The 25231-nt window shown below is 43.3% G+C and overlaps 1 protein-coding gene across 1 annotated transcript in view; it reads left to right on the top strand.

The window, feature by feature from the left end:
* The first annotated feature begins 4924 nt into the window (after positions 1-4924).
* AUH (AU RNA binding methylglutaconyl-CoA hydratase) overlaps positions 4925-25231 on the top strand; it is a 445506-nt gene continuing 425199 nt past the window's right edge. The window contains exon 1 of the mRNA XM_082264199.1: positions 4925-5206. Within this exon, the coding sequence (XP_082120325.1) occupies positions 5002-5206 (205 nt within the window). The 5' untranslated portion in view covers positions 4925-5001. The remainder of the gene's footprint in view (positions 5207-25231) is intronic.

Raw genomic sequence — 25231 nt, forward strand, 5'->3', positions numbered from 1 at the left:
CCCCCCAAAAATTGACTGCAGACTTCAAATAAAAATAAACTTACCTATCAAGGGATTTAATCAAGGGATTTAGCGATGTCCTCACCCGAGCCGATTCTTTCAATCGGCTTCAGAGCAGGCGTGGGCAAAGGGCATCTTTAGTAAGGGAAACCGGCAGTGAAGCCTTCCGCATGCAGGAGCCGCGCTGCACTTTCTGAAAGGTCCTGTGGTCTTCTGGGACTTGTGATGTGTCCCAGAAGGCTATGGGGGAAAGGACGAGAGGGCCAAACTTCTGCACTAATTGCTGCGGCTAACTGACCTGAAGTGGGAGCAGGTACCTATCAAAACCAGGTACCCCCCCCCCCCCCCCAAAAGTGCCAAATATCGCAGCGGGGGATGCAAACAAGTAATTTCCAGTCCCATGTATACACACATTTCTATACTGCTCAGCCACTTGATGATTGGTGGTACATGGCCACTTTCTTGTGCGTTTGGACTAGAAAAAAAAAAAGGCTTTGGCTGGACTTTTACTGAACCAGCCTTGCACATCTCCATGATTACTGTGGGGAGATTCACTAAATCTGGTGCACACAAAATCTGGTGCAGCTGTGCAAAGTAACCAATCAGCTTCCAGGTTTTATTGTCAAAGCTTAAAAGCGGAGTTCCACCCTAAAATTACTGGCTTCAAGCTGCCCACACCTGAGATGGCAGCGCTGGACAATACATTTTCAAGGTAAGTATTTATTCTAAAAGGTAAGTGCAACCCGGGACAGATCAGAGGCTATCCATTGTGGAATGTACTAGCCCTGACTGCTCCGGGGTATTTTTATTAAAAAAAACTTTCCCAGGGTGGAACTCCGCTTTAAGGCCCCTTTCACACCAGCAGATCGATCAGGTCCACCTGTCCGTTTTTCAGGCGGACCTAATCGGGCCACCCATTTTTCTCTATGGAGCGGCGGAAGTCAGCGGACATGTGTCCTCTGACACCCGCCGGCAACTGATTCGGTCCGCTAATAAGACAGATGGGGATACGTTCACTATCATTCCAGCGGATTAGATGACAGCCTGATGTATACGGACAGGCAGTCTGTTTCCAACTGACTTCCCCTATAGAGAATAGTGGGCTGTGTTCACTCTGCATAGCGGAGCGGACACGGACCTGTCATCCACCTGCTCAGCAGTAGAGCTATGCTCGGGCATGTCTGAGATCCCACCTACCCAATCCCACAGGAAGCAGACACTACACACGGCTAAGCACAGGCAGTGAGACATTTCCCAATATGTGCAGCTTTGGACCAGGAAATGTCTCACTACCTGTGATTAGCCATGTGCAGTGTCGGCTTCCTGGCGGGATCAGACATATGGGATCCCGAACAGGCCCAAACCTATTCCTACTCAGCAGGGATTAGTAGAGAGATCCCCTGCTGAGCAGGGGGATCCGCTTGACGGATTCCACTCTGTCTAAAAAAGAGTCTAAGGCCCCTTTCACACATACGGTCCTGTTAGCTCAATCTCGTCAGGAGGCAATTACAAGGTGATATACAGCCCTTCAGTCCCAACTCCCCCTGTATAGTGAATTTTGCCTCCGCTGGCCAGGAGATGCAACGACACACAGCACTTAAGCATAGCGTTGACACATCTAGTTTATTTCAAGTTTCGCTCACACATTTAACCGGTTGCCGACCGCCGCACGACTATATACTGCGGCGGTCAGCCCCGGCCAGGCAGAGTGACGTATCGGTACGTCACTCGCCTGTCACTGACTTGTGAGCCTAGCGTGGCTCGTTCACAGACAAGCTAGTGCGTGTGACCGGCGGACTCGATGTCCGCCAGTCACACTGTGATCGCTCCTGTGAAGGGAGAAAGACAGAGCGGCTTGTGTAAACAAGCTGCCTGTCAGTTCTCCCTGTGTAAAAGTGAAGATCTGTCCGTTCTACTATGTAGAACGGTTGATCTTTGCTTTTACACCAATAGGAATGTCCCTACACAGTTAGAATCACGCCCCTAGGACACACTTAACCCCTCCCTGTCCAATAAAGTTAACCCCTTCCCTGCCAGTGTCATTTTTGCAGTAACAGTGCATATGTATAGCACTGATTACTGCAGTAATGTCACTGGTACCCCCAAAAGTGTCAAAAATGTCAGTCAAGGGTCCGATCTGTCCGCCGCAATGTCGCAGTACCGAAAAAAAAATCGCAGATCGCCGCCATTACGCGTTAAAAAAAAAAACACCAAAAATGACAAAAATCTTTCCCTTTGTTAGTAAACGCGATAACTTTTGCGCAAACCAATCAAAATACGCTTTTTGCGATTTTTTTTACCAAACATAGGTAGCATAAAACAAATTGGCCGAAAAATGTTAAAAAATTTTGATTTTTACTTTTTTTTTTGGGGAATTTCATATAAAAAAATGTGAAAAATATTGTTATTTTTGCAGAATTTACGCTCTTTTTTTGTTTATAGCGCGTGATCAAAAAATCGCACAGGTGATCAAATACCACCAAAAGAAAGCTCTGTTTGTGGGAAAAAAAGGACGTCAAATTCGTTTAGGTACAGCGTCGCACGACCGCGCAATTGTCCATTAAAGTCACGCAGTAAAAAATCGCAAAAAAACCCTTGGTCCTTTAGCAGCCAAATCCTCCGGGGCTTAAGTGGTTAAAGGAAATTTGGGCGGCAAAATCCCGTTTAAACCAGTTACAATTCATGGGTCAACTTATCAATAGAACATATCTCACAGAAACAATACATGAAAAGGCCCTTGTGTTCCCTATACATCTCTGTCAATATGAGGTGTCTTGTGTCTGAAATTGTGTTTTGTGGGAGAGCCGATCCGTCTGTGTTCAGCTGTCTGATGTGTTAATGTAAGCAAATGTCAATTGTGTTTAGGTGGTGTCAGTAATCTCTATGCGAAGCCTTAACTTGTTAAGTGTCCAAATTAATGAATGAAAAGGTGTTTAACATGTAAACACCTATCACCGTCTGTCGTCTATATGCAAAATACAACTGTCAAGTGTCCAGGGTGTATGAATGAAAAGGTGTTTAACATGTAATTGCAAGTGGCCACATTCCATTGTAGAGTGGGCACGAGCTGAAATGTATTATGAAATATAATATTTCAGTAAGGCGCATTGATACACTCTTTCAGGTCCAATCAGATTCGCCTGTCAGTTTTTCAGGCGGACCTGATCGGATGCCCCATGCATCCATATGGGGCAGCGGAGACATCTCCGCTGACACCTGCTGCCATCCGATCCTGTCCATCAAATCCAGACAGATGGAAACCCTTTTTTCCATCTGTCCAGCGGATCTGATGAGAACGGACAGGCAGTCCATTCTCATCCGATTCCCCCATAGGGGACAGCGGGGATCTGACAGCTCCGTCTCCACACACAGAGCGGAAACGGAGCTGTCATCCGCCTGCTCAGCAGGGATCGGCGGAACGATCCCCCGCTGAGCAGAATGGCTCAGTCGACGAAACGGAGCCATGTGAAAGGGGCCCAAAGGATAAGTTCACCTTTGGCAACATGTTACATGTTCCACCTGTTTTTAGGGTGGAACATGTTCCCACTGCTGCAGCAGCTCCCCGTTGCTCTCAATCCCTGTGGCAGCAGTACGGGGAGAAGTTTCCTGTACTAGCTGTCACTTTTTGAAATTAGCGTGGCCATGCGGAGCTTTGCCAATCCGACCATGCCATTCATTCACAACTCTGCCTTTGCGGCTGTCGGCTTGTAGTTCTCGATGAACTACCATGGCCCAGTGGAAGTTCATTGATTCTTCCTGTCAGTGTATCTGCTTACCCGTATGGGATGTACAGGCACAAATATACTGAATGATCTGCATGAGACCTCCATGGCACCAGCGATCTGCTAATCGCTGGTGCAATGCTTTGCAGGCTCCCAAAAACGAATAAATAAATGCACATTTCTTTACTAGCAAAACAATGTGCATTTATTCTTTTTTTCTAAAAAGTGAACTTATCCTTTAATTGAAAAAGCTGAAGTTAGAAGCTGATTGGTTACTGTCCATAGCTAGTAGGCTTCGAGGCCTGCTAGATACGGGGGTGGCCTGGTATAGGTTCTTGTGGTGTCAGGGGACAAAAGAGTAGTCTAAAGGCCCATACACACGTACCGATCGTCGGCATACAAACGTCGGTGGACGAAGGATCTGCCGATTGTACGTGTGTTAGTATGGTGCCTCCGACAGATGTCTGCGCACAATCCGCGGACAAAAGTCTTTCGTGCAAACATGAAAATATTTGTATGCCGACACCAGAACGGACGATTGTTCGCCTGTCAGTACACAATTCGGCCGACAGACCGCAGATTTGCAAGACTGGGCATGCTCAGAAAATAGAAAACACAGGGAAAGTTAACCATTACATGACATCACTTCTGCAGTCGGCGGACAAAATTCTTGTGCTGTCCTTGTGCTGTCTTTGCACTTTTCAGCAGACACCGACATCCCGGGGAGAAAAGAGGAACATTTGTAAGCCGACCATCGGTACGTGTGTACGGGGCTTGACACAAAACTGGTCATCGGGTATAGGATTATATTACTTTTTTTTTTTTGGTTGAACTAGATGGACTTTTTTTTAACCTATGTAACTATATATATATAGCTGCACCAGATTTGGTAAACCTCTCCCTATAAATTGTTCTCTTAGAACAAACAACATATAAAAATAGGTTTGCTTGTACTTCCTATATAGTTATATTTCTGGTTACACAACTGTGCTGCCCGTTGTTTCCAGTCATGAAGAGTCTGTGAGTCACCATTTCTTCCATCCTCAGACTGGCTGAGGTATTACTTTCCCCGTGTAACTCAGACCAAGCAACACTTATAAATCACCCCACGAGACTTTCACAAGCAGCCCACCTGCCGAGACGTCACCTGAACCACCTCATATTCTTTTTTTTTCTTTTTAAACTAACTTTATAAACAATACTACTCTATGAACACACCAGCAGGAGCAGTATTCCCAGAGAAGCTTGCAGTGGCTGCGTTTCAGTGACGTCACCTAGCATGGCGGCTCTGGCTGGCTTGAGGGTCCTGGTCTACAGCGGTGGGGTAGCATGGGCTGCACGCGCCGCCTCGTGGCGGGTCTCTCGCGGCCAGGAGCTCGGAGGGCAGTTGTGCCGCTTGTCCGGCTCTGGGGGGCGCCAGTACAGCTCGGAGGCAAAGAGCGAGGACGAACTGAGGGTCAGATACCTGGAGGGAGAGGAGCAAGGTAACAGCGTGACGTCATCATGAGTGCGCCGGGGCTGATTTGCTGCAGTGTGAAAGGAAGCTCTGTAGGATAGTGCATGACACCATGAGAGAAGGTGTTTGTTTGCTGTGTGAATCAGTCAGTGTTTGAAAATACCCCACTGATAGTGGAAGTATATGGAGCTTATTATGAAAGAAAAATAGATTTTACAGCATAAGTAACTGCTGAAGGGGCAAACAAAAATGAACACCAGACCTCCAATTGTGCAAGTGCTAGTAAAAGTGTATATATTACACTGACTTGGGGCAATTGTTCCGTCAGAATAGGCGACCCATCAGATTAGGTAACAGAAGTGACGTTCCGTCAGCTGAATACTTACTGCGCATGCGTAGCAGGTTTGCGTATCTGACAGAACACCTCCAATCAGAAGGCGGCAGCGGACATCTTACTACACCCAGCTACGTCTTGAATTTCACAGTCATTTTAGAAATAAAGTGAGCATATATAAATAAATATAGTATATTTGACATCTGTGATGCTCTTTTCATGTTACATTTTGAAAGAAGGTGGCGGAGGCCATGTTGGTACACCCCGCACTGTTCAGCGCTAAACCTTTAGACTTTGAAAATGTAACATATAAAACAGCATGACAGATCTCAATATACCTTATCGATTTATATACGCTCACTTTATTGGGTAAGTGACTGAAATTCAAGGCGTAACTGGGTGTAGTAAGATGTCCGCTGGCGCCTTATGACTGCAGGTGTTCTGACAGTTTAGCAAACCTGCTACGCATGCGCAGTAATTATTGAGCTGACGGAACGTCACTTCTGTTACCTAATCTGATGGGTTCACACCAGAACACGGTGTGGGAAAGGTGCGTTCCGTGCATGTTAACCACACTGTAGGTGATCACACTGCCTTTGCACTCTGCATATTGGTGCCAGTGAATTAATGGCACCCCAAACACAGACTGCAAATGCAAATCGCATGGTACCATGCATTTTTAAAAGCAAGCGCTTCTTTATGCACAGCCCAATGCATTTTGCTGCCCATGGTTGTCAAAATGCACCACACTAGAATGCATGGGTTCAAACTTGCTTGCTTGTGATCTCTGTCCCTTTTGTGTATCCAGGTATATTCTATTCTACCTCCTGAGTTAAGTGACCCAAATTAATATTTTTATTTTAGGTACTTCTATAGCACCGTTAATTTATGCAGCGCTTTACATATACATTGTACATTCACATCAGTCCCTAACTCACATTCATACACATACCAGGGCCAATTTACCTACCAGCATGTCTTTGGAGTGTAGAAGGAAACCCATGCAGGCACAGTTAGAACATACTGTATCTGCTGACTTTTAATATTAGGACACTTACCTGTCCTGGAGTCCAGCGATATCGGCACTGCAGCTGATGTTTCCATCGGCTGTCGGGTGCTGCCGCCACCATTGCCGGTGAGGGGACCCAGCAGTGAACGGGCGGGTCCCTAATGCGCATGCACGAAGCACGCTGCGCATTCGGATTGGCTCAACGGCGGGGGAAGGAGGAGGGGGCCAAACTTCCGAAGGGACAGTGCCGTGGGGTACCCGTTCCCCCCTCCCCCCTGAAAGGTGACAAATGTGGCACCAGAGGGGGGGAGGAAGCAAATGACCGGAAGTTCCACTTTTGGGTGGAACTCCGCTTTAACTAATTTATCAAGTCATCATATGGCTGGTGTCATAACTGATCACATATGCAGCACCATGGCGAATGCAGATCAAACGGAGGCTAAAGCTGGATACACACTATACAACTTTTGTTGGTAGATTTCCTTTATGGGCCATACACACTATAAGATTTTCTGAAGACTTTTTCCTTTAGATTTACCAAAACCATATAATATGAGGTCAAACTTAAACACTTTCAATTTGTATGCAAACTGGCAGGCCCTTGCACTACATAGAAAAGGTAAATCTGAAGGAAAAAGTCTTCAGAAAATCTTATAGTGTGTATGGCCCTTTAGATTTACCTTCAAATATGTAGAACAAGGGCCTGCCTGATTGCATACAAATTGAAAGTGTTTAGGTCTGACCTCATATTATCTAATTTTGGTAAATCTAAAGGAAAAAATTTAAAGGAAATTGTACAGTGTGTATCCAGCTTAAGATGGCAGCTTACATGACTGTAAAGGATAGGAAGGTTTAGTTCCACTTTAAGCTGGATACACACTATCCAACTTTTGTGGTTAGATTTCCTTCAGATTTACCTTTTCTATGTAGTGCAAGAGCCTGCCAGATTGCATACAAATTGAAAGTGTTTAGGTTTGACCTCATATTATCTGGTTTTGGTAAGTCTAATGGGCCATACACACTATAGGATTTTCTGAAGACTTTTTCCTTCAGATTTACCTGCCAGATTGCATACAAATTGAAAGTGTTTAGGTTTGACCTCATATTATATGGTTTTGGTAAATCTAAAGGAAAAAGTCTTCAGAAAATCCTATAGTGTGTATGGCCCATTAGACTTACCAAAACCAGATAATATGAGGTCAAACCTAAACACTTTCAATTTGTATGCAATCTGGCAGGCTCTTGCACTACATAGAAAAGGTAAATCTGAAGGAAATCTAACCACAAAAGTTGGATAGTGTGTATCCAGCTTTAAAGTGGAAATAAACTCTCCTATTGTTTTCAACCAAGGCCTCTGTTTAATCTTCAGCTGCCATACTGCTGCCCATGTAATCAATTATGACACCAGCCATTGGATGGTTTGACAGTTTGGTTGAGAGCGCAACCAATGTGACAGTTAGTGCCGGTTCACACTTGTGCGGATGTGCTGATCGCATGTAATTCGGAGCGCACTGCTCCTTCATTACATGCGATCTCCTGTGCGGATGCGAGTTCAGCCATACACTTTGTATGGCTGAATTCACAGCGCATCCGCAGCAAACTCGCACATGAGGCATTTTTTGAGCCGCCTCAGAATCGGATCGCACAGTGGTTCACACTTGTGCGATCGGATTCTGTGCGAACTTGCAGATCGCACTGCGATATGCGATCAAACTGGGGGTGTCGTTAACATTTAATTGACACCCCCTGCGTATCGCATATGGCAGTGTGAACTGCCAGATGTGCGGATACAATGCGTGACCACGCTGCATATTCGCAGCGTTCCCGCATCGCACAAATGTGAACCAAGCCTTGCATTCCCAGCATGCCGGAATTGTAACTGTGTTTTTAAAATTTAAATCTGCTTTATGCTTTCAAGATAAAGGATAGAAGCCGGTTTGTTGCCATGCGCTGCTGCTCCAGATTCTGGATGTTCTAGCTTTAAAAAAAAAAAAATCCCCCAAATAATGTATCTTTTTCTGCATTCTAAAGGAGAAAAAGTACACGGGTTGGCTGTAAAGTTACTGATCACTGTGATAGCCAGTCACAGGCTTTCACAGCCAGGGCCGGCCTTAGGGGTGTGCGAGCTTTGTGTGGGGGGTCTCTGATGAAAGGGGGCTCTGTGTCTGGGGTCTCTGATGTGAGGGGGGCTCTGTGTGTGGGGTCTCTGATGTGAGGGGGGCTCTGTGTGGGGGTCTCTGATGTGAGGTGGGTCTCTGATGTAGGGGGGCTCTAAATTAAGGGGGACTTTGTGTGGGGGGTCTCTGATGTGTGGGGGGGTCTCTGATGTGTGGGGGGTCTCTGAAGTAAGGGGGGCTAAGTTATTAGTGATCATAAAAAAGAAAAGTCAAATAAAGTGCAAAAAAGGTGCAAGAAAATGCGCGCGGGGGGGCTCCACAGGATTAGCTCGCACAGGGCGCCTGAACACCTAAGGCCGGCCCTGTTCACAGCAATTATGCTATCAAAAGCCTGTCCTCTAGATATCGCAATGCTTTAGGGGGTGTTATAGGGGGGGTCATGTGACCACGGTATATGCACTATGCAAAAAAGTATACAGGCAACTTATTTTGCTATATAACCCATTTATATTGGTTCTTTATGAAGAAAAAGGAGGATCAGCGTGAAATTTGTAAAATGGGGTTGATGACACTTTAGGAGATAATATTCTTTTGCAATACTAGATATATTTATATGTAGTCTCTTTTTCTATAAATACTCTGTATGGCTTCACCCACCCTCCTCAGAATATGCCCCTATATAGATTTCTGATGCAGCATGGACCAGTTCCCACCGCTGGAGTTGCTCTACCATTCATCTTTAAAGAACAATCACTCTGCAGCAGAGGTGTCTAGTGGAAAAATGAATGTAAACACTGCTGGGCGTAGAGTGTGTCCACGCTGCATCTGTGGTCTGTGTGGGAGTATAGACTTTTATTTAAAAAAAAAAAAAAAACTGTGCTTTAAATCTATTTAATGCCATCTTGATTAAAAAAAAAAAAAGTTCAGTGCATTCAAAAAAAGAGTTTTTGGGAAGTCCAATCTTCTTCTTTTTTTTTTTTTTTTTTTTTTTTTTAATTCAAACTTTCGGCTTGTTACAGATTTCTTGATATTAAATCGAAACTATACTGCATCTGAGTAAAATAAATGGATAGGCGCTATTTAAAGGGGTATTACCTATACAATAGTAACTCAGACCAAATACCTAATAATTATAAATTATAGCACCATATAAAGACAATTGTAATCATTTGAAAAGTGCAAGATGAAATTAACAACAAGAATTGATGAAGTGCTCCGTGGAAAGAGTAAAAAACATGCACGAGTATTAATCCAAAAAAACAAACGTTTCGAATACGCAATTATACCAATTCTTACACAAAAATTAATATGGTATATATGCTTGAATGAATTGTCCATTGTGCTTCAAGAAAAGTAATAATTAAGGTGACTCAGTGCTCCATAGATAATATATGATAAAGTGACCATGTGCTAAGACAAAAAATTAATGCATATAGTGAAAAATAATGATAAGAAAAATAGATAACCTATATGATCACAAATAAAATGGTATAAAGTGTCCTATGTGCTTCAAAAAATAATTTTGTCCATTAACGAATAAATAGATATGAAATGACACTGTTTTGAACAATAATGTCCAATTCCAAAAGTGCAAAAAAACTGAATTCCAAAAAATCTTTGGCTAAGGGGGTGTCTTCAAGTGGTATAAAGGGATCACAGATCACCAGACCAGTGCAGGTGTGGATATAACTAATAGCAATGGCCGCTCACATTAATGATAATAATTAATCGCAGTATACAGAGGCTTTTGGATACAGTGGGTGTCTCCCTCAGACGATCATTAGGTGCCAGGTCCCCTTTAGTGATATACGAATGGATCCTCCCTCTGGAATATTCCACTAATATGCTCCTCCGCTAATGAAAATATAATTAAGGACATCCCCATAGTGTAGTAGAAAATGGCAAGTTTTATTGAAAAAAAGTAGTAACTCTCATATCCAGTTTTATGGAAACAGCGTAGGACCGCCAGAGTCCGCAGACTAAACCAGTGTCTTCTACAACTACAGTGCCTTGCGAAAGTATTCGGCCCCCTTGAACTTTGCGACCTTTTGCCACATTTCAGGCTTTAAACATAAAGATATAAAACTGTAATTTTTTTGTGAAGAATCAACAAGTGGGACACAATCATGAAGTGGAACGAAATGTATTGGATATTTCAAACTTTTTTAACAAATAAAAACTGAAAAATTGGGTGTGCAAAATTGAGCCCCCTTAAGTTAATACTTTGTAGCGCCACCTTTTGCTGCGATTACCGTTGTAAGTCGCTTGGGGTATGTCTCTATCAGTTTTGCACATCGAGAGACTGAAATTTTTGCCCATTCCTCCTTGCAAAACAACTCGAGCTCAGTGAGGTTGGAGGGAGAGCGTTTGTGAACAGCAGTTTTCAGTTCTTTCCACAGATTCTCGATTGGATTCAGGTCTGGACTTTGACTTGCCAATTCTAACACCTGGATATGTTTATTTGTGAACCATTCCATTGTAGATTTTGCTTTAATGTTTTGGATCATTGTCTTGTTGGAAGACAAATCTCTGTCCCAGTCTCAGGTCTTTTGCAGACTCCATCAGGTTTTCTTCCAGAATGGTCCTGTATTTGGCTCCATCCGTCTTCCCATCAATTTTAACCATGTTCCCAGTCCCTGCTGAAGAAAAGCAGGCCCAAACCATGATGCTGCCACCACCATGCTTGACAGTGGGGATGGTGTGTTCAGGGTGATAAGCTGTGTTGCTTTTACGCCAAACATAACGTTTTGCATTGTTGCCAAAAAGTTCGATTTTTGGTTTCATCTGACCAGAGCACCTTCTTCCACATGTTTGGTGTGTCTCCCAGGTGGCTTGTGGCAAACTTTAAACTACACTTTTTATGGATATCTTTAAGAAATGGCTTTCTTCTTGCCACTCTTCCATAAAGGCCAGATTTGTGCAGTATACGACTGATTGTTGTCCTATGGACAGAGTCTCCCACCTCAGCTGTAGATCTCTGCAGTTCATCCAGAGTGATCATGGGCCTCTTGGCTGCATCACTGATCAGTCTTCTCCTTGTATGAGCTGAAAGTTTAGAGGGACGGCCAGGTCTTCGTAGATTTGCAGTGGTCTGATACTCCTTCCATTTCAATATTATCGCTTGCACAGTGCTCCTTGGGATGTTTAAAGCTTGGGAAATCTTTTTGTATCCAAATCCGGCTTTAAACTTCTCCACAACTGTATCTCAGACCTGCCTGGTGTGTTCCTTGTTCTTCATGATGCTCTCTGCGCTTTAACCGCTTGCCGACTGCTCACAGTATATTTACTGCGGCAGTCAGCCCCTCACAGGCAAAGTGACGTTAATTAACGTCACTAGCCTGGGAGGGTCTGGGGAGCGAGCGCGCGCCCCCAGGGGCGCGCTCTCGCTCCGTCACGGACCCCCCCGCTCGTGTGACCGGCGGACCCGATGTCCGCCGGTCACTCGGCGATCGTCGGGGGAGAGGGAGAAAGTCAGACGGCTTGTGTAAACAAGCCACCTGTCATTCTCCTCGGTGTAAAAACACTGATCACACGGTTCTACTATGTAGAACCGTTGATCAGTGTCCTTAACACCTCAAGTCACAGCCAATCACAGTAAGAATCACGCCCCTAGGGACACACACAGCCCCTCCCTCTCAAATAAAGTTAACCCCTTCGCTACCAGTGTATTTTTACAGTAACAGTGCATATTTATAGCACTGATTACTGTAGGAATGTCACTGGTAACCCCAAAAGTGTCAAAAATGTCAGTCAAGGGCCCGATCTGTCCGCCCCAATGTCACAGTACCGCAAAAAAAAAATCGCAGATCACCGCCATTATGCGTTAAAAAAAACAACAACAAAAATGACAAAAATCTTTCCCTTTGTTAGTAAACGCGTAAACTTTTGCGCAAACCAATAAAAATACGCTTTTTGCGATTTTTTTTTTTTTTTTTTTTTTACCAAACATATGTAGCATAAAACAAATTGGCCGAAAATGTTAAAAAAATTTAGATTTTTACATTTTTTTTCGGGGAATTTCATATAAAAAAATGTGAAAAATATTGTTATTTTTGCAAAATTTACGCTCTTTTTTTTGTTTATAGCGCAAAAAGTAAAAAGCGCACAGGTGATCAAATACCACCAAAAGAAAGCTCTGTTTCTGGGAAAAAAAGGACGTCAAATTTGTTTAGGTACAGCGTCGCACAACCGCGCAATTGTCCATTAAAGTCACTCAGTGCCGAATCGCAAAATACCCCCTGGTCGTTTAGCAGCCAAATCCTCCGGGGCTTAAGTGGTTAAACGGACCTCTGAGACTATCACAGTGCAGGTGCATTTATACGGAGACTTGATTACACACAGGTGGATTCTATTTATCATCATTAGTCATTTAGGTCAACATTGGATCATTCAGAGATCCTCACTGAACGTCTGGAGAGAGTTTGCTGCACTGAAAGTAAAGGGGCTGAATAATTTTGCACGCCCAATTTTTCAGTTTTTTATTTGTTAAAGTTTGAAATATCCAATAAATTTCGTTCCACTTCATGATTGTGTCCCACTTGTTGATTCTTCACAAAAAAATTCACTTTTATATCTTTGTTTGAAGCCTGAAATGTGGCAAAGGTCGCAAAGTTCAAGGGAGCCGAGTACTTTCGCAAGGCACTGTACTTCCGGTCTCGGACGAAAACCAGAAGTGACGTCACCCGGCTCCTCCCGATGGTTTTCGTTCGAGACCGGAAGTAGTTGTAGAAGACACTGGTTTAGTCTGCGGACTCTGGCGGTCTATTACCTACGCTGTTTCCATACAACTGGATGTATGTGAGTTACTACTTTTTTCAATAAAACCTGCCATTTTCATACTACACTATGGGGATGTCCTTAATTATATTTTCATGAGCAGAGGAGCATATTGGCCTGAAGGGTGGCCACAAAATCGGTATCGGCCCTGAAAAAACGAAATAGGTTGATCCCTAGTCTGTGATCGCTGTGTCCTTCAGAAACAGCTGATCACAGATTGGGGCAAAGGGCCAATCACAGGAGCCTTATCCATATGATGAGCTGTGTCCAGTCACAGCTGATCACAGTGTAAACAGAATTTTCAGGTTATCGTCACTCCTCTCCTCACACTGACAGCGCAAGAGGAGAGCCAGTGAGCAGCAATTCACGCAGGGGATATCTACACTGGTAATCAGGGCATTGATCATCAGTGCTTCCTGTCAGTGCCCATCAGTGTCACCTGTCAGTGCCATATATTAGTACCACATATCGCCTCATCAGCGCACATTAGTGAAGAAAAAAAATTACTTATTTACAAACTTTTATAGCAGAATGGTAAGAAAAACCTTTTTTTTTCTTTTTCGTTTGTTTAGCAAAAAATAAAACATGCAGTGGTGATTAAATGCCACCAAGAGAAATATACAGCATCTCACAGTTTTGTAAATATTTTATTATTTCTTTTCATGTGACAACACTGAAGAAATGACACTTTGCTACAATGTAAAGTAGTGAGTGTACTGCTTGTATAATAGTGTAAATTTGCTGTCCCCTCAAAATAACTATTAAGCCATTAATATCTAAACCGCTGGCAACAAAAGTGAGTACACCCCTAAGTGAAAATGTCCAAATTGGGCCAAAAGTGTCAAAAGTTTGCATGGCCACCATTATTTTCCAGCATTGCCTTAGCACTCTTGGGCATGGAGTTCACCAGAGCTTCACAGGTTTCCACTGGAGCTCTCTTCCACTCCTTCACAATGACATCACAGAGCTGGTGGATATTAGAGATCTTGCGCTCCTCCACCTTCCATTTACAAAAACGTGAGGGGTGTACTCACTTTTATGAGATACTGTATGTTTAAAAAAAAAAACATGATAAAACTGTTGTTTGGGTACAGCATTGCATGACCATGCAATTTGTCATTCAAAGTGCGACAGCTCTGAAAGCTGAATATTGGCCTGAGCAGGAAGGGGGGTAAAAGAGCCCAGTAGGCAAATGGTAAAGTTATGTTTTACCTTAAATAATTCTCTGTATTAAGGTAAAAAACACCCCACTACTTATCCTCCCCTTACCTAAACACTGACTCCTCTCACGATCCAGCACTGTCCTGGCTAGCAGCCCCGCCGCTCTCCTCTCTTCCTGGTCTCACAGGAGACTCTGAGTGTAGTTGGAGCAATAGTCTCCAATTGCTGTCAGTTAAACTCCTGTGAGGATTTAGGAATGGGGGGGGGGGGGGCTTACTAGCACTGTGTGTCTATGGACGCACACAGCGCAGCTTGGGAGCGCACCCGCATGGTGCCCCCTCAGCATTTTGCTGAGTATAACCTCTTTTTTTGGCACTGTTGTGGTCATGTACTATTATTGAAAACAAAAGAAAATTTTATTTAAAATAAAACTTAAAGCACTTAAGGCACATAAAGCATTAATGCTCTCCTTTTGAATTAAAAATGCAACTGCAAATAAATAAAAAAAAAAAAAAAAAAAAAAAAAAAACACAATGTTTATGATGTTTAGACCAGCGGAGGAAGAACTTCTGCATTGTTAGAACCACTTTAAGGAAGACTTCAAAAGCCTTAAGGGTTTTTTTTTACCTTTTATGCATTCTCTGCATTAAGGTAAAAAAAACCTTCTTGGTCCACTATGCTGGAGATGCAATGAGACACGGGGTACATTGTTGCAGATCTGGTTGGAATGCCCTCTCATACAACCATTTTGGAGAGAAATACACGGACTCATAACCCAGATAACTACTTTCGCGCCTGATTATACCCCAGCTCAATACCTTCTTCACCACACATCATTACCACAATCGACCTACAAACGTTCTATGATCCTCCACTTAATAAGCACAGCCAAAATGTGTATCCCATGTCAATGGCTATCCACATAGTGAAAAGAAGAAGTGGTTTCCTGTGGGGGCACTTGCAGAAGAGGAGAAGCCAGGAGCGCCGGTAGGGGACCCCAGAAGAAACTATTACACAGAGTAGGTAAGTATAACCTGTTCCATTTATTAAGAAAAAACCCCACAAAGCTTTACAATCACTTTAATTTAATATTACCTTATCTACACATTAACAATAACTATATGTAAGAATGATTGGATCCAGGATGAATTGATTTGTTATATTTTTATTTGGATCAGTTTGGGAACCAATTTGACTTTTGGAACATCTTATTTAACCACTTATAGACCGCCCTATGCAGATATACTGTGGCAGGGTGGCCCTCCTTTGCGAAATTACGCAACTGTATGTGTTTTTGTGCACAGGGCCTGGGGCGCACGCGTGCTGCCAGCGACCTACTTTCACTGTAATTGGACACAGCGGAAACCAATCAGCGAATGCGGCGGACGTGATGTCCGCCGGGACCCACCAATGGTTTACAGGAGAGGCAGAACGGTGGTCTGCCTATATAAACTAGGCAGACTGCCGTTCTGTCAGAGAAGAAGATGGAGATCTTGTGTTTTTGCTAAGCAGAAACACAGATCTCTGTCTTCCTCCAGTTAAGCCACCCCCACACAGTTAGAAAGCACTCCCTAGGAGCACACTTAACCCTTTGATGCCCCCTGATGTTACCCCTTCACTGCCAGTGTCAGTACAATGACTATGTGCATTTTTTTTAAAAAACTGATCACTGTATTAGTGACACTGGTCCCCACAAAAAATGTCAGTTCGGTGTCCAATTTGTCTGCTGCAATGTAGCAGTCCCGCTAGAAATCGCTGATTGCTGCCATTACTAGTAAAAAAAATAAATAAATAAAAATTCTGTAAAAATATGCCATAGTTTGTAGACGTTACAACTTTGAGCAAACCAATCAATATACACGTATTGGGATTTTTTTACCAAAAATATTTGTAGCAGAATACATATAGGCCTAAATTGATGAATAAATTAGAATTTTTTTACATTTTTTTTATTGAATATGTTTTATAGCATAAAGTAAAAAATTATTGTTTTTTTTTTTTATTATTTTTTTCAAAATTGTCGGTATTTTTTTGTTTATAGTGCAAAAAATAAAAACTACAGAGCTGACCAAACACCACCAAAAGAGAGCTCTATTTGTGGGGAAGAAATGACACAAATTTTATTTGGGTACAGCATCGCACGTCCGTGCAATTGTCAGTTAAAGTAACACAGCGCCGTATCGCAAAAAATGACCTGCCCATGAAAGGGGGTAAACTTTTCCGGGGCTGAAGTGGTCAAAAGCGATAACCAAAAGCCTAAAGCGGTATTCAACCCAAAAGAAAACTTGTATTATATTGCAGCTTACTAATTCTTAGATATGATAGCTGCATTTGTTTTCTTTTTTGGGCTTTTCTTTCTTTTCACCTGGTGATCTCGCTAGTGAGGCTGTTGATTTTTTTTTAACACTGAAAGGGGTACTTACAATGATTAGCCCTAATTCATTTATGTAAAACCTTTATCCCGAAAGGAACAAAACTGTTGCTGTAGCTGCTTAAAAAGTGTTATCTGGAGTTTGGCTTCAAGTTGTTTAGTGTATTTAAATCTGCTAGTACATTCAACACTACCCTCCCTCCAGATAGGCAGTGCTGCTGTCCAAAGGTGTCTGTGCTCCCTCATCCAGAGTGAAGGCATTTAAATACAGGAGATGTGTTACTGGCCTAATCACCAGGTAAAAACCGAGGGAAAAAGCCTAAAAAGGGAATGCAGCCACCATATCTAATGAATGGTAATCTTGTGATTACCACCTTAACAGATGGTATTTATTAGGCAAGAGCTCATACAACTCCTTCCATCCGAAATTGTATGAGTCAGAGGTTTCCTGTAGAACATTAAATGGATTTGAAGAATTCATAATATATATATGTTAAGAATGCAGTCTTTTGACTGTAATACTTCCTGATTAGGACATTAGTATAGGAAGGAACATTAGATTATGTATACATAAATTGATGTATGTAATATTTTTAAATGATAGATAAACTTCTAGGGCAATATATTGTTTGTGTGTGTGTGTGTGTGTGTGTGTATATATATATATATATATATATATATATATATATATATATATATATATATATATATATATATATATATATATATATATATATATATATATAATTTCTGTAAGTTTTGTGGGGGTGTCCGCATACGAGGATCTGTGAGGTTTTTCTTTATTTTTTCAACCTGCTGAACGATAAAGTCCCCCTGTGTATTCCCTGCTAAAGTAAAAATCCCATTTTCTGCGGCTGCTTTTGCGTTGTCCTAATAGTAATCTGTTTTAGCCCAATGATTACCGATTGTCACAGAAAGCTTTGTAATTGTGTTAGCACTCCTGGAACCAGTTATTCTGTTCAAAAGAGCAAGTCAATTGTCTTTTCTTGAGTTGCAAGGTACTGGGCAGTTTTTTTTTTTTTTTTGCCATAAAATTTGCTTAAATCAAATGGCCTTCTCATGAAATCCACCAATTTATTGAAGCTTTGCATCAAATTGCCAAAAACGTAGAGATATCATACAATGGTATCCACAAAAGTCTTAGGAGAGGATTGTTAACTGAAAACAGGATATAAAAGAAGAGCAATAACCATTGGTTAATTATTTATTACAGGTACTTATATAGTGTCCTCAATTTACACAGCACTTTACATATATATTGTATACTCACATCAGTCCCTGCCCTGAAGGAGCTTACAATCTAAGATCCTTAAGCCTGGGTTCACACTGCTGCGGTTCAGACACCGCATGTAATTCGCACAGGAATTGCAGCACAATTACATGCGGTGTCTCTGGGGTGCGATTTGAGCCATGGATTTGTATGGCTCCAATCACACCACATTTGCACCAAACTGGTGCAGGACATTTTTTTTTCTGTCTGCAGCAAACCACAATCTGCTCACGTCGACGGGATGCGATTCAGATTCGGTGCTAAATCCTCAGCTAATTTGCACCACATCTAGTGTGATCCTTGGCTAACTCACATTCTTACATAGTAGGGCCAATTTAGAAAGGAGCCAATTAACCTACCAACATGTCTTTGGAGTGTGGGAGGAAACCCGCACAGGGAAAACATTCAAATTTCACAAAACCCCCATAATATATCTGACCCTTCGAAATGGTATGTGATTGGTGCCTGTACCCCTATGTAAGGGGAGATGCTTCCAAAAGCCATAACTCAAAACACCACAAAGGATACTGCACCTGCAAAGGCTACCAGACACAAAAATATTTTATTGGACATATGTATTTGATAGAAAAACACAGAGGCCCATCTCCGCCTTACCGCTACCCTCTATCTCCCACCCCACTCCCTCTTTCTAATAGCTCTCCTTTCCCCTCTCTCTAAAAAACAAAAAAAACATGCTGCCCCTCAGATCTAAATGGTCAGGTCCTGTAGAGATATCCCTATGGATATGACCCTGCAGGCTCAAGCATAGCCAATATACACATCAAAATATTTTACCACTCATGTGACCATATCAAAATTATGTCCCACGCAGCCTGCTCTCCTAAAAGTGCTCCTGCCATGTCTACTGGGTCCAGCCTACTATGCATTAATGCTAAAAGCAGCTGATAGACCTATGTTTTTTTTTTTTCTCAAAAGAAACAAGCTTTTATTGTCGTAAAAATAAACAACAAAGTGTATACAAAAAAAATATACCAGAGCGTTTTTGTAGCATACATATACGGCTTAAATCTGCACAAAATGCATTTGTACATAGTGTTATACTATACTAGGCTACATTCACACCTGAGCGTAGCGTTTTCGCGCGTTTTTTTTACCGCGATTTTTACCACGATTTACAGGCGTTTTTTGTGCAGGCGTTTTTAGATTGAATAGAAACCAATGGAAAACGCCTGTAATCTGCCCAAAAAGAAGCTCATGTACTTTTTTGAGCGTTGGGCATTTTGCTTACAGCGTCAAAACGCTCAGATGTGAACAGGGGCCATTGAAATGAATAGGATTTGTCTTGTTGGGCGTTTTGAGAGCTGATCCTAGAGCAGAAAAACTCCCCAAAAACGCCCCAAAACGCCTAGATGTGAACGGAGCCTTAGTGAAAGACCTAAGGTTCAGACAGCAGTGCATGCAAGAACGGCCAAGTTACTGTTACTAGAGCCATGATGTGACACCTCTGAACATCAAAAATGGAGCTATGCAATATATAACATAGACAATGTGGGCTATGTGGGACTTTAAGTGACACACCAGCAGGTATACGCCCAGCGTCTCCATCCCTGTATCGGAAAAAACAAATTGAAAAGGATTAAGAGAGGTGCATGGAAGCCAGCCAGCCCCCAGTCTGTTGTACTCACCCTCCAGTCTGCCACCAACCAAGTAGACCTGTCTCATCATATAAATAAAGAACAGGGGTTTAGTTGGCACGCATTTGCAAACGCATGTGTAGGCTGCAGAGCAACGACACGGCACTTAGAAACACTTTCTAATACACTTTCTAATACAGGTATAATTATGCAGGCACCATAACTTTTGCTTACTTTCAGAAATTATCTTTTTTACCTTTTTTAGAAAGTTTAAAAGTTCTGTCAAATGACCATGCATGGGCAGGACCAACCTGGGAAAAGTACATGACAATTTAGAGTCTATGATTTTTAAAATACACACATGTGAATGCACACCAAAAAACCCCCCCAAATGTTTAGGGTAACATACACTTTAATGTATTGTTCTTTATATAGTATATACTGTATATTTTAGAAAGGTTTGTGGTTATATGTGACATTTAATGGAGATACTTTTTCAGTTTGTGAAAATCATGTCATAAATAACCCGAATGACTAAGTTGTACACGGAAAGATTTTGGTGTCCATGCAATGATTGATCTCCTTCAACAGACTCTTAGTTTTAACCAATTATAGTTTGTTTTCTGTCCACTGGTACTGATGCCAGAATTAGTTGAGTCACCAGTAACAGGAAAACATGGTCCTTGCTTAAAGTGATACTAAACCCACACTGTTTAGTTTACATTGTCCCTTCTATTTCTGTATATGGATGATGGCACTGTAATTATTTTAACTAAAAAAAAAGTACCTTTTTTTTTTCCTAATCGTTATACAGTTGTCACATGACCCAGCTCTTTCCCAGCCTGTCTGCAGAGAAACATAAGCAGGAGGAGCTTATAGTGCTCTGCTGCTGTTCACATGTTCAAAAAAAAAAAAAAACAGCTTTTGGAATACAGAGTAAAAATAAATAACATCAATAAACTGCTTTAAATTGTCATACAATTTCTGCCAGTCACAGGCTGTATCATACCCCTCTAGCATGTGTCTTAAAATACGAGGGAGGTGAAGCCTCCATTAATCTACATGTAATATTCCAAGCCATTGCATTTTTTTTTAAGGCAAACTTTATTTAGATATGCTCAAACAGAACACAAAACCAACAATAACAGAGGATAGATACATAATCCATAACAAAAAAAAAAAAAAGAACAAGTAGATAAAAAAGAGAACGCCACAGGTTTAGATGCCCACATAGGGCATAGCGCATACATAACAAGCACAATAAAAAGATTATATGAGAAGCAATAGAAACCACACAGGTAGGGATAAGGGGGAAAGAAGGGGGGGGAGGGGAAAGGAAGGCAAACAGAGAGGTCTACAGGTAATATAAACAAAACTAGGATACCCAGTATCATAGCTTAAGGGGATTCAGTAACAGGTGGAGAAGTAGTAAGCTCAGAATCAACCCAAAGGGACCAGATTTTATGAAACTTTTTAGGACAGCCTCTAGCCTCATAAGTCATTTTATAGAAAGGGAGCACTTGGTTAATAAGGGAGATCCAAAATGGCATGTCAGGGGGCGGTAGCAGATTTCCAACGTAGCGCTATAGCCTTCCTGGCATAAAAGAAGGTCAGGAGCAAAAACAATTTAGTGCGGTTAGGAGCATCCTCCTCATCCACATAACCTAACCGACAGCGAAAGGGGGCTACAAATATTGAGAAGCTGAGTAAGATTAGCATTGAAGTCCATCACAGTAGACCAAAATGTCCGTATCGGCGGACAGTCCCAGAACATTTGGAAGAAAGTACCCTCGGCAACAGCGCTCTTTGGACATACAGGGGATGGCAATCTACCTATTCGATGCAGGAAGGTGGGTGTAAAGTAAACTCTATATAGGAGCTTTAATTGGATAACTTTATCCCTAGAAGAGATAACCACTGGAATTTGTAAGGGAAGGACATCTTGCCACACCTCTTCAGACAGTTCCGGGATGTTCTCTCTCCAGAGAGATTCAACCACCTCCAGTCTCCTAGATTTAGAGTGCAATAAGGCAGAGTAATATGTAGAAACCAGTTTATCATGTGACGATTCAGAAATAAGATTTCTCTGTCGCTCATTGACAGACGTAGTCCTCTTTGATTCACATCAATTGGGTTATGCTGCCTCCGCAGGAGTAGGACTAGGCAGAAAGAAAAAACGTTCTGGCTCCACCCCAGGGGCAGTCCCAGAGGGCATATCCTCCCTCTCTCTGCTACAGGGAATCAGTTTTTTTCTGTCTAGTCAGGAGTAAGGACCTAAGTTCCTTGCTGGGATCTCTGGTCCTGGCAAGATTTTTTAGAAAAAATATATTTTTAGGTAGTTTCTCCAGTTTTTTTCCTGTGAGAACTTCAAGCAAATTACGCCGGATCTGGGCGACGGGCTGGATGTTGAGATCCAGTGGTCCCCCCAGCCGGCCTACGAGCGCGCGCAGACCATAGCATCACGCTTGGTCGGCCGCGACACATTCAAGTAAGTATGCAGGACCGGGCGACGGGCTGGATGTTGAGATCCAGTGGTCACCCCGGTTCAGCCTACGAGCGCGTGCAGACCAGAGCTCCCCGCTGTGTCGGCCGCGACAGAGTGCCATTGGAGGGACTGACCTTGCGAGTTAAAAGGTCTCGCTTGGACGCCAGGAACCAGAGAGTCAAGGCGTCCGGAGTGGTCAACAACCCCCCACTTCGGTGGAGAGGGTATTGTGAAGAGAGGGTGCCTGTCGGTTCGGTATGGTGAGTAAATGTTTCCCTTTCCTCTTTATGAGGCATTTTGGAATATGGGCCCCTCCATACATGGTCGGAGTCTTTCTGACACTAAAAGTCCCCCTTGTAATGCAGAATGTGTTCGGTGGGCAAGCGGACTTGGTTTGGGAGCTAACACTCTACCCAGCAGACTGCAGTATTACAGCAGACATAGTAGGTATAAGCCTACCTTGATTGTAGTGGACCTCCTGCAGGTCGATAAACCGCCATTACCGTGGTATGCAGGTGGATGTGCTGGGAAAACGCTACTTCGGCAATCCGCCGCCATTTTGCTGTAGACCAGGTACACGAGCGTCCGCAGGTCACGCCGGCCGCCATTTTTTTGGAGTCTATTGTCTCCCGTATGGGGGCGGCCATGTTTGAAGAGCCCAGCTAGCCTCGAGGAGAGCTGGGAACGCCGGAAGGCGTACACAGGGGGCGGAGCCACTTCCTTCTACCCGGGAAAACGAGCACAGTTCTTCCCAGTCTGCACAAGACAAACGCTGACTGCAGTTGTTAGGAAACTTCTCTGCATCGGGTGGTGAGCCTTGGGGGTCCCTCTCTCTCTCTGTGGGGGTCAAGAAGCAGGTACACTGAGGGGCGCTATTGCGCTAGGGGGATACAGATAAAAAAAAAAAAAGTTTTTTTCTGGCAAAGTGTCCTGGGTTAACATGGACCCTGCCACTCATGTATCTCCACCTGATCCCCTCGAGGTGTCTGCAGGATCCTCCAGCACCCCGCTTACTATTGAATCATTGTCAGCTATTATGGAGACCTTTGTGTCCCGGGTGGAAGTGGCTTGTCAGGGACAGGGCGCAAGAAAGCGACCCCCGCCTACCCCCATTTTATCTGAAACTTCGGATTCAGAATCTGAGCCTATTTCTGCAGTTGCAGGTACCTCATCTGGGATTGGTGTCTCGGGTACTGTCTCTTCAGACAGTGAGGAGGATGTTTCGGCATCAGCCATAGCCCGAGAGGAAGCGTTGGTAAACGCACTCATTGTATCTGTTCAAGAAACCTTAAGATTACAGGGTACTCCGTCGGAAGTAGCTGAGACTGAAATTCCCTTTGGTACTAAAAAATGCATCAAAGTGGCGAAGGTATTTCCATTGCCCAAATGTTTTGGCAATCCGATCAAAGAAGAATGGAGTCTGCCAAAACGCACTTCTGCTATTTCCAAACGCATTAGCAGGCGTTATCCGTTTGAGGAAGCCCTCATTAAGAAATGGACAGAACCACCGGTGGTGGATTCACCAATTTCTAGATTAAATAAAGCCACGGTTATTCCATTAGAAAACGCTCCGTCTTTTAAGGATCCGGTGGATCGCAAGATAGAAGCTATGTCTCGCACCATGTTTTCCTTGATTGGATCAGCTTTCAGACCAATAATTGCTATTGGGCTGGTTTCGCAGACTGTAACTGAATGGACCAAGTGGTTACGCCGGGACTTAGAAGAGGTCCCTCAGGCGGTATCAGATTTGTTGGAACAGATGATACAGGGGTTACAGTTTGTGTGTGATGCGGCGTTAGACGCCACTCCATTATTGGCGCGAGCATCAGTTTCAGCAGTGGTTCTCAGGCGTACACTGTGGCTAAAAGGTTGGTTAGCTGACCAAGGTTCCAAAAAAGCATTGGCTAATCTCCCCTTTTTAGGAGAGCGTTTATTTGGAGCCAACTTAGATGAGATCATTAAGGATCTCACGGGAGGAAAGAGCACCTTTTTACCGCAAAGTGCTAAGGGTAAAGGACCTCGTCAAAGACGGGGGCCTTCTTTCTCCGCTCATAAAAATTTTTTTCGTCCCGCGGGTGAAAAAATTAAGTCCTCCAAAGCTCCTTCAGGAGGTTTCAGGGGATGTTGGTCGGGCAAGCAAAAGCCCGCCCCTTCCAGACCTGAAGATAAGACTACTAAAGCCTGAAGGTGCGCCCCCACCCATAACTGGGGTGGGGGGACGTCTTCGCCGGTTCCCGGATCCATGGCTCTCCAGAAGTGGGTTTGCGAAGTCATAAGGTCAGGGTACAAGATCGAGTTTCGATCTCTCCCACCGGTGCGATTCTTCCCTTCCAATATCCGACTATCCCCGGATCGTTTAGAAGATCTGCGGAGAGCAGTCACGGATTTACTACAACAAGGAGTGGTAGTCCACGTTCCTTGGACAGAACGCTTTCAGGGGTTTTATTCAAACCTATTTACAATACCCAGGAAAGAGGGCAAGGTGCGTCCAATTCTGGACTTAAGGGCACTCAATTCCTTTGTCAACATAAGAAAATTCAAAATGGAGTCCATTCGAACAGTAGCGGCCTCCCTCCATTCAGGGGATGTCCTAGCGTCCATAGACATCAAGGACGCCTATCTTCACATTCCCATTTACGCAGGACATCAGCGGTTTCTACGTTTTTCCGTAGAAGAGAACCACTATCAGTTTGCGGCGTTACCTTTCGGTCTCTCCACGGCTCCTCGGGTCTTCACGAAGGTGTTGGCACTACTGCGCCAAAGAGGCATATCTATTCTAGGTTACCTAGACAATCTCCTGCTTCATGCAGAGTCTCCACAGACCCTGCTACAAAACCTAGAGATTACTATGATTTCTTTACAGGAATTCGGGTGGCTGGTGAACCGGCAAAAGTCATTTCTGGTTCCCACCCGG

This window comes from Pelophylax lessonae (genome assembly GCF_965119305.1).
Source record: "Pelophylax lessonae genome assembly, chromosome: 1".
NCBI lineage: Eukaryota > Metazoa > Chordata > Amphibia > Anura > Ranidae > Pelophylax > Pelophylax lessonae.